General features: G+C 44.0%; 1 protein-coding gene across 10 annotated transcripts in view; it reads left to right on the forward strand.

The window, feature by feature from the left end:
- The window catches only part of FANCC (FA complementation group C), a 156,769-nt gene that overhangs the window by 113,919 nt on the left and 25,844 nt on the right, over window positions 1-17,006 (forward strand). For all 10 annotated transcript variants that reach the window (XM_073344975.1, XM_073344973.1, XM_073344976.1 and 7 more), the window contains 2 exons: window positions 1,899-1,951; window positions 14,419-14,518. In XM_073344975.1, the coding sequence (XP_073201076.1) occupies window positions 1,899-1,951; window positions 14,419-14,518 (153 nt within the window). The remainder of the gene's footprint in view (window positions 1-1,898; window positions 1,952-14,418; window positions 14,519-17,006) is intronic.

A 17,006-nucleotide genomic window follows, 5' to 3' on the forward strand; every position in this document is an offset into this window, starting at 1 on the left:
GCAAGGGACCCAAGGCCTATGGAACTCAAGTACAGAAGGCTGGAAATTATGTCAATTTCAGATAAATTAAAATATGGATGTTTGTATTGAATTAAATATGAAAACTAATGATACAACCAGTACACTATTCATTGGGTTACTTAATTTAAAAAATGATAAAAAATTGTATTTAACTCTAATTATATCTATGGGATAGAACGTGAAAGTATCATAAAGTGAAAATTTCATAAAACTTTTGTGGTGCTTGCCCTGAAATTTATGTAAAAATTGGTCTTTTTAAAAGCAAATGTACAAATGATGTTATTTTAAAAGATATACATGCTGTAGCTGAAAAAAATAAAATAAAACAAAGATGGTTACCCTAAAAAACTAAAAGGTATCAATATATTTTGTAAAGTACCTTAAAATAACAATATTTTCCTGTAAAAATCACATCCACCTAACTCGTCCACGTAGTGTTCTTCCAAGCCCTGGATGTTTGGAGACTTCAGCCTTGCAACAAGCCGCAGGCTGTTTTTCACACATGCCTAAAGAGCCGGCTATGAATACTCTTAAACACTAGGTGGCATACGTTCAATATGACAACAAAACTACCCCGTCTGACAGAAAAAATGAGTGTTTAAAACATGAAAATGAAGTGCCACCTAATATTTCCAATATGGTAAAGATAGCTGGGAGAAACAAGGAGCTGGCCTTTTTAGAGCTTTCCTTGACAGTTTATACTAATGGTTATAATTATTTTTTTTTTTTAAGGTTTATGTGTCTGGTAAACTCTCCATTTACCTATAAGCTGTTTTTAAAAAAAACAACACTTTTTTAAGGTGCTAGATGCTTTTCAGCTTGAACTAGATGCACAGAATTTTAATTTAAACTGGTGTTTCAGGCACTTTGAGTAAGGGCCATGGCAGTAAATACCACGTGGAAACACTATTCCATCCCTGGATCCTGAAGTCTATAAAAAGCATTTTATTAGAAACTTTTTTTAAAAAAATGGAATTATTCTTCAGGACTTGCTTTCTTACCAAATCTTTAGGTGTTTTCTTTATCAAAAAATTATGTTTGTCACTCTTTTTTGTTTTATAAAAATTAAAATAAGGGTTTATGCAAGTGTTTATTTTGTTGCCACTGTTATGAGTGCTGTAAAAGAGCCTAAATCTTATAAGTGAAAAATATGGGTTTATTTTGGAGCTTACATTTACTAATATACCATCTCGTTTAATAACGGCCATAAAATGTGATGGTCTTATGTGTGCTGTTATATAATGGCACAGAGAGGCTGAAAAAGTCACTAATTTAAAAACACATTTTTGGTCTCTAAGATGCAGTAAATGTTTTTAGGTAACATTAGAAATGCCAAGATACATAGAAGGGTATGGGATTATGAAAAAATGTGTCAGACCAAAGTGTATACTGTAGTTGCTGAACCACGGAGAAAAGAAGGCAAATTGATTTCTTGTCATTTAGTTTTGTTGATGTAACCAGAACGTCAGAGTGCATCCAACAGGGCTAGTATACAGAGAAAAGGGAAAAAAAAGTTTGCTCATCTGCTCCTTTCTGTTGGCTGCAGGAGTTACATGCATAAAACCCCCTTTTCACCTGTCTGCCACCATTAATATTTTCTAGATACTTGTCATACACAGTTCTAGATCCCAGATCTGTACATTTGACCTGTCTAGTCTGCCTAGTGTAACTGTCAGTCTCGTGTCTTCCTTGTTGTTTTTAAGGAGTCTAATCCTGGGATGCTGAGCCCTTTACAGGGTTTGGTCCAAGATCTCTAGTTTAGTAACTGCAGCATAGTAGTGTCCACTGGCAATGTTGTACATTATACAATGAAAGCTAACTGTGTATGAGTTGCATCTTAATTAGGGTCTAATTTTCTTCCATTTCTTTTTTGATAGCCACAAGCAGCATGTCACCCTGCCATCTTCAAAATTGTTGATGAAATTTTCAAGTAAGTTTTTTGGTAACTTTTACAGTGAGGATTTTAAATGTTCAACTTTTAGACAGAATGTTGATATAAGGGTATGTTGATTGATTATAAACAGAGGACTGTGAGTTCGGAATTGCGGGGCCTAACTGTGTCATTGTTTAGATATGTGATCTCTGATAAACTCTGTACCTTAGTTTACTGTTCTGTAAAATGAGTATAATACCTGTGTCATGTAGTATTGTGAAACCTAATGAATGTAGAGCACCTTGAGATCCTCATATAAAAGGCATTATGGCCTAGATCCACAAAGGTGACTCAGGCATGCTGATGAGAGAGGTATATCCGAAGCCCTGCACCTCTCACAGAGTTAGGAACCTAAACCCAGGCTTCTATCTCTGCTTGCACTCCACAGTCAGGAACCCCTCTCCTAGAATCAGGTGGCTTAGCTGGCTAATCTGTTTTTTGCAAGAATGAGTTGGGTGCCTGCCTCACTCCACACAAAATGGTGCGGGGCAGAGAAGAAGGAGGTGGTGCTGGTGCAGTTCAGTCAGCAGTTATAGCACTCATCCAGGATGTGGGAGACTCGGGTTCAATTTCCCCCTCGGCCTGATTCTTAGAGTGGATTTGAACAGCAGTCTCTCAGCTCTCAGAGTGCCCATACTACTGGGTGATGGGATATTCTGACATGGGTCTCCCTCAGTCTCCTGCTGAAGCTGGTCCACTATGTATAAACAGAGCCATTTTGTCAGAAAGAGAAAGTGAGAGAATGACTCTCTAGCCTGGTGGTTGGAGGCACCCACCTGAGAGGTAGGAGACCCAGGGTCCAGTCTCCCTGCTCCAGTGACTCTTCTATAACTATTAAACATAGTGGAACAGCTTCAACAGGAGAGACTGAGGGAGCCCCACATAAAAATATCCCATAGTCTGTGGTTAGAGTCTCCTGAGAGTTGGGAGACCCCTGTTCAGATCCTTTCTCAGAACCAGGCAGAAGGGGGAATTGAACCAGGGTCTCCCACATCCTTGGTGAGTGCTCTAACAACTGGACTAAAAGTTATAAGGTGGGCAGCGGCAGCACCACTACCTGCTGCTGCCACATTTTGAATGGGGCATGATCCGGTTAGGGGTGGTCTGAGTACGCCTACAGGAGAGGGCCCTGGAAGTGAGACAGGCATTTTTCCATCTGTCTTCCCCTGATTTGTGGTTCACACTAGGGCATGGATGGGAAATAGGTGTCCAGGTGCCTAGAATGAGGCAGCAGTGCACTTGTCCAGAAGCACAAATTTAGGAGCCTAAGGAATGTCTATAATGGAAATTTAGGTGCTGAGTGAGTTTAGGCTCCTACAGTGTTGGGCGGGAGCCACGTGGGCCTTCTGTGGATTGCAGTGATGCCTTAAACTGGGATTTAGGTGCATAAATCTGTGCTTTAGGCATCTAAGTCCCTTTGGGGATCTGGGCCCAAGAACTACTGTTGATACAGTTGACTAGATTATACTTTGGCCCTCAAAACTGAATTTGTTTTATATTTCAAGACAAACTTGTGGTTGAAAGACAGAATGTTAAAAATGTAAATACTCCAATTATTGTACTGTTGGCAGTGTAAAGACTTGAGGATTAACTAAAATATTTGCCCCTGTTGATAAGACATCACACAAGTCTGCTGGCTATCTTCAACTATGACAGTGAATCTGATCTTTGTATTAGTAAGGTATTGAACAACCAGTAGATAAGGAATGTGAGTTTTTCAGTGCATTAAAAATAACCTGAAGCATTATACACAATTCGCCACATGGGGGCTTCCAATTCTTTGTAGTGGGTTTTCAGTGTTTTTTCTTTTTTTCTTTACTTGACTATCACTTGCACTCATTTATTTATATCATTCCTTTAAAAAGGCAAATAGCCCGTTTCACACTGATGAAGTAGCAGTTTTAAATACGTGATGGTATATTTAGTGTAAACCAGACATTTATGAGCCACAGCTCATCAAATGTTCTCCTTCATAAGGAAAAACAGCTTTTAGGGATATATCTGTTTCCTGGGAATTGCATTAGATTGGATTTACAGCTCAGATGTGAGGTGTTCACTGGCGTAGGATTTGCTTTTCTCAATCACAGAATCTTAAAGTTGACCTGTCCTTGGGAAGGGCGAAAGTTTCTTTCACAATTATTTAAATGTCGAGGGATCTTCTTGGTGGTAGTTATAGAACATCTCTGATTGATGAGTTCCCTGATTAAGATGCAGGTGAGTTGCTATTTCATATACATTTGGGAATCGCTTAGTTTTCAGTGGTTTGATGTCTCAGAATAATAGTAAATTGTAATCAGGGACCTGTGGGTTCTGTGGTATATACTGGACCTAAATTCTGCAACAAGGGTCCCAATTTCTGTGGCATAAAATTTCGCAGCCAATTTAAATTCCTTTTTACAGCATGCAATATGTGTCTGACGATATCTGCAATCAGATGTCACCAGTGTGGTGCTCTGCTCTATCCAATGTTGATAAGTCGGCTGCATGCATATGTGTTCTCCCTGTATGCAGGAGTGGCAGGTTTGTGTAATTTTTGGTGGTGCCCAGAACAGGTCCAAGTCCCGCCCTCCCCCCCCCCCCCCCCCCGACACCTACCTTGTAAGCCAATATACAGTAACGCCTCACTTAAAGTCGTCCTGGTTAACATTGTTTTGTTATGTTGCTGATCAAACTTGTTTTTTCGCGGACCACTTGAAAATAGCTGCAGGTCTTGGTGGACCACTTTAATGATCTTTCCAAATGTTGTTTGTGCCATTAGCTAACTATTGTAAAGTGCTTTGGATAAAAGTGCTATATTAATAATAATTAACGTTTTTTTTCTTCTACACATAAAAGCACACAACTCATATTTTAATATCGGTAGTCTTAACCTTTCTAATGTGATGGATGTGCCCTCTCTCCTCCACCGGGGCAGCCCCCAAGCTGGGGCTGGGAAGGAGTGTGGGGGGGTCTCTCCCTCTCTCCTCCACCGCAGAAGCCCCCAAGCTGGGGCTGGGAATGAGGTGGGGTCTCTCCCCCGCCACAGCAGCCACAGAGCTGAGGCTGGGAAGGAGGGCCGTCTCTCTGGCAGCTGGAGCTCGGGAAAGACGCCTCTTTCTCTGGCCGCTGCAGCTCTGCACATCCCAAATTACCCCAACCCCCTCTTCTCACACCACTGCCCCCTCCCACTTCCTCCCTATTCCCCCCAAGTCCACCACCTGACCTTACGTGTGCATCTTCTCCAGGGTCCAGGCACCTAATTAGTGGAGCCACGCCTGCGCAGCTCCACTAATTAGGAGGGTGGCCCTTCATTCTGTCATGTGCGGCCCCTCAGGTGCCTGAATGGAGCTCATGGACCACCTGTCTGGAGCTCACGGACCACAGTTTGAGAACCTCTGAATTAGAGAACATGATCTTTTAAAGTAGCGCAATTCTCCCTTATAACGTTGTTTGGCAGTTGCCTGCTTTGTCCACCACTTACAGAAAGCAGCCCATTGGAGCTAGCTGGTGGGGGCTTGGAACCAGGGTGGGCAGGCAGCCTCCCCATCAGCTCCCCTAAGTTCCCTGTGTGGCAGTTGCCCAGCAAGCTGTCAATTGCTGGCCAGTTCAGGGTCCCTCCCCACACTGCCGTGTGCTGCTCCAGCCCTCTGCCTTGGAACTACTCCCGTGAACCTCCGGCTTGCTGTGCGGGGTGGGGAGAGGAGGACAGAGGGGTGCTGATGTCAGGGTGTCCCCTTCCCCCACTCCTGCCCCCCATCTCCACAGAACAGTAGGGGGACATGACAGGGCTCAGGACCAAGGGAGCTTGCTGGCAGCAGCTGCTGTCTCAACTTGCTGATCTAATTAAAAAGGCAATATACTTAGAGTGGGGTCAGCCAACTTAAATGGGCAGTGCTTCTCTCACACACACACACACTCTGTGTCTGTCTGTCTCTCTGCCATTCTGTCTCCCCTCCCTCCATTCGTGCTGCCTTGTAGAGTGTAAGGCTACATTAGCAATAATGTGTTAACCCTTGAGGGCTCAGCAGAGTGCTAATTCATCATTTAGCAGTAAGGCATTCCCTGGGAAATAGCCCACCCTCTGACTCCACCACCTCAACCAAGTTTCACAATCATCTTTGCTGTGTACAGTATTAAATTGTTTGTTTAAAACTTATACTGTGTATATGTATTAAAATATAGTCTTTCATCTGGCAAAAAAAAAATTCACTGGAACCTAACCCCCCACCCCTTTACATTAATTCTTATGGGGAAATTGGATTTGCTTAACATCATTTTGTTTAAAGTAGCATTTTTCAGGAACATAACTATAACGTTAAGTGAGGAGTTACTGTATATTTTTAAAAATAATGTAAAAATGTGAGGGCTCTGGGGTGGGGCTGGTGATGAGGGGTTTGGGATGTGGGAGGGGCTCAGGCAGAGGGTTGGGGTGCATGGGTCAGGGCAGTGGGGTGGGGCTGGGGATGAGGGGTGCAGCGGTGTGGGAAGAGACTCAGGGCTAGGGCAGAGGGTTGGGGTGAGGGCTCTGGGCTGGTGATTAGGAGTTTGAGGTACAGGCAGGCCAGAGAGGAGGACTCCCCCCAGCCCTCTCCCCGCCAGCAGCAGCAAGCTCCAGGGGAGGGGCTCCCCTCTTCCCCCTTGCACCACACTCACCTCATACCACTGCCAGTGTGCATGCTCCTAGAGCCCCTCTGAGGTCCAGAAAGCCCCCTCGCCTCCCCTGTGATGGGTGCAAGGGCGGAGACTACCATCACATGTGTGCTTCCTCTCCTGCTGCTGCCCCTCACTGTAGCCTCACTGGGGGTGGGGCTGCCCCTTGTCCAGCGTGGAGAAGGAGCAGTGACTGTGGGCAGGGCAGCCCCCGTGCTGGTGAAGGGTCCTGCTGGAAAAGGGAAGGGTCTGAGGCGGAAGGGCAGGGGCAAGGTCAGCCTGCCCTGGCACTAGTGGGAGGGGGGCATTAGGACCTTGCGGCAGCAGTTGATGCCGGGAGCCAGCAGAGCTGAGGCAGCGTGGAGCTGTAGGGACATTCCGGGGCCAGGGGAGGCGCGTGGGGGGAGCAAATGGGGACTGGGGGACACTCAGGGGAGGTGCGCGGGGGCAGCAGGTGGGGATGGGGGAGAGACCCAGACCCACACATTGGTGGAGCCCTGAATATTGGTGGAGCCCGGGCACCAAGGGCCCATACAACTCACCACCCCGCCTGTGTGCTGTCCCAGCGCTGCGGAGATAGCTTGCACAGCAGATCTCGAGCGAACCACCCAGTGACCACAGGCTCCGATAAGGTACGAAGGCACCCAGCCAGGTTTATTGCCAAATGAAATGCAGTCTCTAGCTCCCCAGATCAGATGTCTACAGTTCTGCTAGTTACATATGTGCTCCCTGACAATGGACCGGCTCAGTCAGTGATGGGATTTACCACTGCCCCCTAGGCCAGACAAAGACACCTCCTTGGGGTGCATTCTTATACACAAGTACAAACAAGTTACACATCACTCTGATGTATTAAGATACAACCCCTCTACATGTTAGGGTGCCGCCTCTCACCTGGTACATGTTGGTTTGAACAAAACAACTTTATCCATCGCATCCTTTTGACCCTGTCTTTGGGATGCGTCTGTGTGGAATGTACTAGTATCAGAACGTTCTTGGTACCATCCTTGCACATGTTTATATCTCTAGTGTCCAGTACCTTTTAGGTATGTGTGTTTCTGCAACATCAGCCCTATCCTTGCCAGACTATGTGCAGGACCTGTCTCTTGCTCACAGCTTAACTTTGCTTTATGTTAACGAAGTCTTGACCATTACTTTAGTTCAGGCATTATGCCTCATACCAGGCCTCTGATACAAGGGTTTATTTTTCAGGGCCTCATCTTACTACGGGGGTGAGGGTGGAGGTGGGAAATAGGAAACCCTTAAAGAAAGTTTAAATATACATTCCCTTGTGATTTTGTTTGTGAATATGCTATAAAACCAGTGGGATTGTCTAGAATTTATTTTGAACTGTGGAACTCGTTGCCAGACGATGTTGTGCAGGCCAAGACTATAACAGGTTCAAAAAAGAACTAGATAAATTCATGGAGGATAAGTCCATCAATGGCTATTAGCCAGGATGGGCAGGGATGGTGTCTCTAGCCTCTGTTTGCCAGAAGCTGGGAATGCGCGACAGGGGATGGATTACTTGATGATTACCTGTTCTGTTCATTCCCGCTGGGGCACATGGCATTGCTCTCTACACCAACATTCCACACAAAGGTGGGCTACAAGCAATCAGGAACAGTATCCCTGATAATGTCACAGCAAAACTGGTGGCTGAACTTTGTGACTTTGTCCTCACCCACAACTATTTCACATTTGGTAACAATGTATACCTTCAAGTCAGCGGCACTGCTATGGGTATCCGCATGGCCCCACAGTATGCCAATATTTTTATGGCTGACTTAGAACAATGCTTCCTCAGCTCTCGTCCCCTAACGCCCCTACTCTACTTGCGCTACATTGATGACATCTTCATCATCTGGACCCATGAAAAAGAAGCCCTTGAGGAATTCCACCATGATTTCAAAAATTTCCATCCCACCATCAACTTCGGCCTGGTCCAGTCCACACAAGAGATCCACTTCCTGGACACTACAGTGCTAATAGGCAGTGGTCACGTAAACATCACCCTATACCAGAAACCTACTGACCACTAGACTTACCTACGTGCCTCCAGCTTTCATCCAGACCACACCACATGATCCATTGTCTACAGCCAAGCTCTAAGATACAGCCACATTTGCTCCAACCCCTCAGACAGAGACAAACACCTACAAGATCTCTATCAAGCATTCTTACAACTACAGTACCCACCTGCTGAAGTGAAGAAACAGACTGACCAAACTAGAAGAGTACCCAGAAGTCACCTACTACAGGACAGGCCCAACAAAGAAATAACAGAACGCCACTAGCCATCACCTTCGGCCCCCAACTAAAACTTCTCCAGCGCATCATAAAGGATCTCCTAATTCAGAATCATGGGTGAGTGCTACACCCGAATCCTCAGGTGCTGCGTACAAGAGCATGGTTCATCAGTGATTAAATGCACAGGAGGTTCACTGTTCATTCTGGACTGCCATTGTTCTCCTTAATAATAGAAAACCTTCCACAAGAGGTGGCTTACCTTAGTAACTGGGAACGCTTGTTCATATGGGCCTCACATGATGTGTCACTTTGATTCAAACAATTCTGGACTAGCTCTTACATCTTAAGGAGTCAGATCAAGCCCTCAGCTCCATTAGAGTACATCTGGCTGCTATCTCAGTGTATCACTTGTGAATCAAGGGTAGAACTGTTTTTACTAATCCTATTATGACTAGATAGTTCCCTGTGGAACAAATGGATTCAGGGTCCATTGCCAACTTGGGATTTAAATTTAGTGTTGTCTATTCTTATGGGACCTCCATTTCACCCTTTAGCTTCCTGCTCACTTCTGCACCTCTCAATCAAGATGGCTTTCATAGAGCCTGTCACCTCCTTTAGGAGAGTGGGAGAGTTATGTGCACTGTTTTCTACCAAGACAAAGTCCAACTTAGGCCTCATTCTAAGTTTCTGTGTGAGACTGATTTTTCACCTGAATCAGTCAATACACTTAATGGTTTCCTTAACCGTTTCCTTCCAAACGTCCCAAGCTCACAAAGATGAATGAAGGCTGCACACTCTGGATGAACATAGGGCTTTGGTTTTTTGCCTGGTGAAGAAAATGCCTTTCAGGGTTCTTCTCAGCTATTTGTTTCCTATGTGGAACAAATGAGAGGTCAACCTGATGCAGCACAGCGACTGTCAAAATGGATTACCAGCTGCATCACTATGTGGAGTTCTTCGAGGAGTGTCCCTTTGGGTGCTCCACTTTAGGTGTCTTGGCGCCCTGTACTTCTAATCGGAGATTTGTAGTAGCAGTGCCCCGGCTGGCCGCCCACGTGCGGCAGCTATCTCACATCGCTCCAAGTGGTTATCCCATGTGCGCAGCCAACCATCTCCCAGTTCCTTCTCTACTGCCTTTGGCTTTGGTCAGAACAAGAGCAGCGCACTCACGGCTTTAGCTGTTTCTATTATTTCAGTTCTTTCCCAGCTAGTATCTCTCTCCTTTAATTTTCTTTTACCATATTAAAACCCCCCCTTTTTTTTTTCCTACTCCTCCCCTTTCCCCTGCCTCAGGCGGGTAACTCCCAATGACATAAGAGGCATAAGAATAGATTATTCCCATTCTTCCTTTCCACATAGCCTCAGAAATGCCTGGTTCTTCAGGCTTCAAACGCTGTCTTATTTGCAGACTCTCTATACTGGTCTCTGATGGCCATACACAGTGTGTCTGTTGCCTGGGGGAGACACATATATCTCAAAAGTGTCTCCACTGCAAAAAACTGACAGGACAAGGAAGCCTAGGGATCTCCAGTTGAAATTCCTGATGATGGAGAAATCCCTTAGACCAGCCTCTGGCCCAGAGTCCAGGATACTTCCTGGCCAGTGGTCACCAACAGCAGCCTCAGACATGGGATCTTCCTCTAAAAAGGCAACTAAGGACTCTGTTCCTAAAAAAGCCACAAAAAAGAGGTCTCACTCTTTACCACAGTGAGATTCCGCTCAGAAAAAGCGATCTCCGACCGCAGAGTCTGCCCCGGTACCAATGGCACCAAGATGTCCCAAGGAGCTAAAGACCCGGTGCAATCTAGCTCTCATGGAGTTGCACATACCAAAGCTCCTAGCTCGGCACCGGTGGAGCCAAAGAAAACCCAGACAATGGCACCTGCTGCACTGATACAATGCAGCAAGCCTGGGGCACCAGCAGCCCTTCCTTCTTCTGAGTTCCAGCCAGAGTCTACCTCTGTCCTCGATACTGTGCCTCCTGGTACCGCAACAATTTGTCAGACAGGCAAACCTCCTGATTACTTCAACTGTGGGGATTCCGCTTTTTTTGGCACCAATGGCACCCCAGCCAGACTGGGACCAAGCTTGGCTATTACCCCTGCAGGCTTAGTCCCCTCCTCTTTCCAGCAATAAGGAGGAGGAAGTGGAGGCAAGGATGTACACCCCTCGCCATTCCTCACCCAAACCTGGACCCTTGTGCACCAAACATCTCTGGATGGAAGAGGCTGGCAGGCTCCACAATGGGTGCCACCCTCCCTGCTCTCCCATTGCACTGGACATACTGGGACCCATGGGCATTATACATCAGGCCCCCCAACCCACCCAGGTCCAGAACAACACAATCACCTTCACCACCTGCCCAAGCTCCCTCAGAAATGTTGGAGGAGGAAGTAGAAGAACTTGAGGATGTGCCTGAGGGCGATACCATCCCACCTACCCATATCTCCTCTTCGTCACAGATGAAACAATAATGCTGCCTCCCGCCACATCTAGAGACGACTTTAAATCCTTTCAAAATCTGTTTAAATGGGTAGCTGACTCCCTTGACATATCATAGCAGGGCTACCAGAGAGAGAATGTAAACCGATAGATATACTCCAGGCTTCTCCATTAGCCAAGTTTGCACTACCCATTAATGCAGCCATTATGGACCCAGCAAAAATTGTCTGGCAGACACCAGCCACAGCTCCGCCTTCTTGTAAGAGATCCGACAAGAAGTACTATGTACTGGCTAAGGGGGCTGAGCTTTTTTTTTTCAAACTCATTGGTGGTAGAAGTGGTTAATCAAAGGGGGAAGCCACATCAGTCAAGAACTACCCCTTACAATAAAGACTGGAAAAGACTAGACCTTTTCGAAAGGAAAGCCTACTCGTCGGCTACCCTCCAATTCTGCATAGCCAACTTCTCGGCCTTACTAGCCAAATACACACACAACATGTTTTCTCACATGGCAACCTTTATTGAACATCTTCCAGAAGACAAAAAGGAGCACTACAAGGCCAACATTTTAGAAGGTTCCCTCATTGCCAGAACGGCCCTGCAGGCTTCTCTTGATTCTGTTGACATGGTGGCATGATCCATCGCTATGTCCATAGTCCATGTGTAGGGCTTCCTGCCTCCATCTTTCCAGATTTCCCAGGGAAGTTCAAGCAGCCGTAGAGGACATACCTTTTGAAGGCCAAAAATTGTTTGCAGCGAGCACAGACGTCTCCTTGCACACCTTGAAGGACTCCCAGGCAACGTTAAAGACACTTGGAATCTAAGTCCTTGCAAACAAAAAAGAAACAAGGCAGATTCTATAATCAGTGATTCTGGACTTCCCCATACACCCAACCTCAAAGACACTACAACCAATGCTGCAAACAGAGACAGACGAGACGCTGACAACCTTGCACCAACATGGCCCAGACAAACATGGTTTCCATGAGTTTGTGTTTTGGATTATTTTATCCCAGACATATTAGCTTTTGTTTCTCCAAGTTGAATCTTACTTAATTGTTTTCGGCTCATGTATCTAACCTCTGGAGGCTCCTTTGTAATGTTTCTCTGTTTTTGCTGGTGATCACATCTACTTCCAATTTAGTATCATCTCTGAATGTTGGCAATATAATATGTATTCCTCTTCCAGATCATTAATGAAAATGTTAAATAAGACACTAACACTGATTTTCGTGGTATCCCACTAGACCTCTTACCCTGAACTTGCTATACTGTTCCCAGGAGAAATGGAGAATCTGTTTTTTCTATCATTACATGCTTTTCAAAGAGGGGAATGGAAAGCAGTTTTCCCTGCCCTTAGCTTTAGCTGCCTTTATACTGCCTGCTAGACTTGCTCAGGGTTACACATTATGTCCTGTGGAGCGACAATTTAAGCGTTTCACCTGCCCGACAGATGAAACTGCCTGGATTGATTTTGTTATTTCACAACTGAAATCATTACGGAGTGCACGAGGCTCTGATTATGCTACTGCTGTACCAACTGCAGCTGTACAATATGATTTTGGTACAACATTCATTCATCTAATTTGCAAACTGGATACAATTAACTTAGGCTTGAATAAAGACTGGGAGTGGATGGTTCATTACAGAAAGTAAAACTATTTCCCCATGTTTATCCCACGCCCCTGCCCGCTGTTCCTCAGATGTTCTTGTCAACTGCTGGAAATGGCCCACCTTGATTATCAGTACAAAAGTGATAATTTCCCCCCCACCCCTGCTCTCCTGCTGGTAATAGCTCACCTTACCTGATCACTCTCATTCCAGTGTGTATGGTAACACCCATTATTTCATGTTCTCTGTGTATATAAATCTCCCCATTGTATTTTCCACTGAATGCATCCAATGAAGTGAGCTGTAGCTCACGAAAGCTTATGCTCCAATAAATTTGTTAGTCTTTAAGGTGCCACAAGTCCTCCTTATCTCTGTTTATGTTGCTGTTTATTTTTCTAAATCACTAAGCTGTAACTGTATTACTAAATTATAAAGTTCCATCTCTTTGTGTGGTCTTTTCAATTTTTTAAATCTTTTCATTGCCTAATCTAAATATGAATTGGGTTGAACTTTCTTCTTGTAACCTACAGTGAGAGAGCAACTGTGAACAATGAACAATTTTAGGCAATGTGAATGCTATTCTTGCACCTTGCAACATGGCCAAGTGGATTCTACTTGTTGAATCTTAGGCCATGTCTACATGGGAACACTCGGGAAAGTTAAGGCAAGTTGTCCAAATGTATGAAGTCAATACTAATAAATTAGAGCATGTTAAAGTACCTTCCTCCTCACCCATGCGGATGATAGAATTTAGGAGTAAAGTGCATTTATTTAACTGTAATTTGAGAGATTAAGCTACAGCAAATGGAGGCCGCTTACTCCTGAACAAGAGCATCCAGGTGGGGGTTTAATATGCTTTAATGTAGGCACGTTGACGTCACACCTTCAGTTTATTGGACTTAACTTTTCTGAGTTTCCCCTTGTAAACAAGCCCTGGAACTGCTTATGGGCTCTGATCCAGCTAAGCACTTAAGAACATGCTAAATGTAAAGTATGTGAGTAGTTCAACTGAAGCTTAAAGTTAAGTTTGTGCTTAAGTGCTTTGCAGGATTGGAGTTTTAAAATCCATTTTTTATGCCAGCCTGCTTTTTTAATGTTGCCCTTTTTTCCCTGCGCTACAATTTGTTGCAGATGCAAACCCTATCATGTAGACACCTAAGTACATAGCTGCCCCATTTAGACCTCTAAATGCATGGGTCACAGCTGCAAAAAAAAAAAAAGTCTGGATCTGTCCTCCTTTAAAAATTAAGCTCAAAGTGTGAAATATTTGTCAAAGGACAATGCTGTGTTTATCACAAAAGGTGTGTGTGTTTGTGTGTGTGTGTGTTCTTTAAAAAATGTTAAAGTGAAGTTAGTTTCTTCAGTTTTCATGCTGGCATTATAGCCTGATGAGTTCAGACACAGCTCAAGGCTACAATATAGAAAGAAAGCGCTCTCTCTCTCTCTCTCGCTCTCTTTATCCTTCAGTTAAAAGCTGTGTGATTAACAGACTAATAATCTGACCTGTCGTAATTTAACTTTTCAATGCTCAGGAATGCACTACTGGAAACCGGTGGAACTCCAGAAGTAATGACCATAATACAGATGTTTACATGGTGTTTTGTTCAAGCTCACCAGAAGGATAACAAGCAGGTTAGTCAAGCTCTATTTCTTTAGATAACTTTTTAATGAGAGGTTTTCAGATTTAGCATGAAAAGAACAATTTTAAATTTTAGAATGCTGATGGAATAAAATGAGCCAAATAGTGGTCTCACATCACTACTATAGATGGATGCCAAGACATAGTTGAGGCCCTTTAACTGGCATCAGACATAGAGGTGCAAAACTATTATGCCTTTTGCAAAATAGGAGTAATTTATTTGTTATGCTGTAGCATTTCACCAACATAAGTTATCTTGCCCTTATATTCAGTGCTTAATTTGTAATGAAAGAGGTGCCAGGGCTAAAGGAATTATTTTACATTCATAACTGATGCAGCAAGCCCAGAGGTTCCAGGGCTATGAACTGCTAAGCCTAGAGGTGCAAGGGCTCAGCCCTGGCAAGCCCTGGTGCAAATTAAGCACGGCATATATTATATTGTTATCCCGGCCCTGCAGCATTTGCCTGCATGCTGAATTACAGCATGATGCTCAATCTTGTACTGAAAGAGTGAGGGAGACCATAGGCAAGTATTTCTTTTGCAGCAGCAGGGATCCTACTGAGCACTGTGCTGAATGTAATAAGAAAAAAACAAAGAAAAATAAATACAACGGTACAAAATAGTCAGGTTTGATCATCCAAGAGTTCAGATGAGGCTTAAAATTTCCCCACTCAGGATCTTATTCTCCTCTCATGGTAATTTTACAGCACTCTTACTCAATTGACTGCAGTGAAATTACTTGTGTTTTTCACGAACTTAACTAAGAGGAGAATCAGCCCCTCAGAGTTTAAAATCCAAGAACAGGGGACTTGAAAATTGTAATTATATTTATAGGTCACAAGCTTTCATTAGGTTCCTAGCCTGTACCAAAATTTCTTACTCTAATCATTTCATTAATTTGTCCAGTGCAGTTTGACATGGCAGGAACACTGGGTTGGGAAGCTATTCTACTATTGAATATATTTAACCTCTAAACAAACTCCAGAGAATTTCTACTTTCTTTGATTTCCACATCTTTTTGGGAGATAGTGGTTGGTGAAGGGGTGGGTCTTGGAATCCGTGATATACTTGCCTCTAATTAGCATTGTGATTAAATCTGTCTTCTAGCTTCAGGTGTATGAATTAGAGATGAAACTGCAGCTGTCTTATTTAATATGAATAAATGCCACACACATTAATTTTATTCCATCCTGGTTGCATGTTAGCAGTACATTGTGCAGCCCCAGGGAGGCAGGGGTGGTGGGTTGGAGATCATAAGCAGAAATTCTGCACTCTTCAACTTGCTGGAGGGCTAAATTTGTTGTGCTGGCTCTGCATGTGTTTTATGGTGAAAGTTCTTCACTTGATGACATCATGTCATGGATTATTGCCCACTTTTTTATGTGAAGCTGGCTTTAAATATGAAATAGATCTTCTTTATGCAATTTATGTGTGCATATTCACACTGCTATAATTAAGGTGGTGCCTGTGAGCATTTGCATTATAAATCTTTTTTTCCCCCCAAGAGTTTATAAATCAACTGTAAAATTTGCTACAATTTAGCATACAAGGTCTCAGACTAGGATAATAAATTTGGTTTAAATTAATTTGATTGTATTGTTTTTGCTTTCTGAATAATATTATAATTGTAGACATTGCAACTTCACACCGTATCTTTGAGAACTATTGTATTAAATTTATGAATGGTTTATAAATTCATGGGGACAGGTTACCACAGCTCCTCCAGGAACTAAAAACAGGGGGGGCATGATTAAGGCAAGTTGCTGAAACTGTAAACAACCTCAGAGAGGTACCACTCCCTGGGGGGGTTAGGAGTGACCTCTGGTAGACTTTTAGTAAATCTGTAGGAACTTGCGGGCGGGGGGTAGGGGGGGGGTCTTTATTTTCTTTGTAATGTTTCTGCCCTAAGAATAAATGTACTTGTTTAGAAAGATCTGTGTGGTAACTGCTGGCAATACACTGTTTATAGCTCTCGGAGAGAAAGCAAGTCACAGATGCTGGCCATTAGGCAGGCTAGCTTGCTGGAGTTATCACAGTGTATGGCTGGTGGCTGTGCAGCCTTGAAACCCCTGGTCAGAAGGGAGTAGTACAAGGCCCCTATCCAGAGACAGGTGACAGCTGGAGAACTGAGACCTGACTGGATGCTCCTGAAGTGGACCATGGGAATGGGGAGGGTGCAAATATAGTTGAGTTACCCTGAAACTGTAACAGTTATTACATGCATTTATAAGGTACCCATCTCTATGTCTGCATGTACTTAATGGGACATAAATTGCTCCATTAACATTTCAAATAAGAGGAACACTAAAGACTGAGAATGAAGAAGGATCTGGCCAGTTGTTTGAGACCCCAGGAATTTATAGTTCAGCTAATTGGAAAAAAGGCTAGGTAAACAGATGTATCTTGTGAATCTTTCTAAGAACCAGGTTGTGTCCACAGAGGTGTGCAGGGTAGGAAAGAGTTTACAGAAAACCCTGTACT

This window comes from Lepidochelys kempii, chromosome 5 (assembly GCF_965140265.1).
Source record: "Lepidochelys kempii isolate rLepKem1 chromosome 5, rLepKem1.hap2, whole genome shotgun sequence".
Lineage (NCBI taxonomy): Eukaryota > Metazoa > Chordata > Testudines > Cheloniidae > Lepidochelys > Lepidochelys kempii.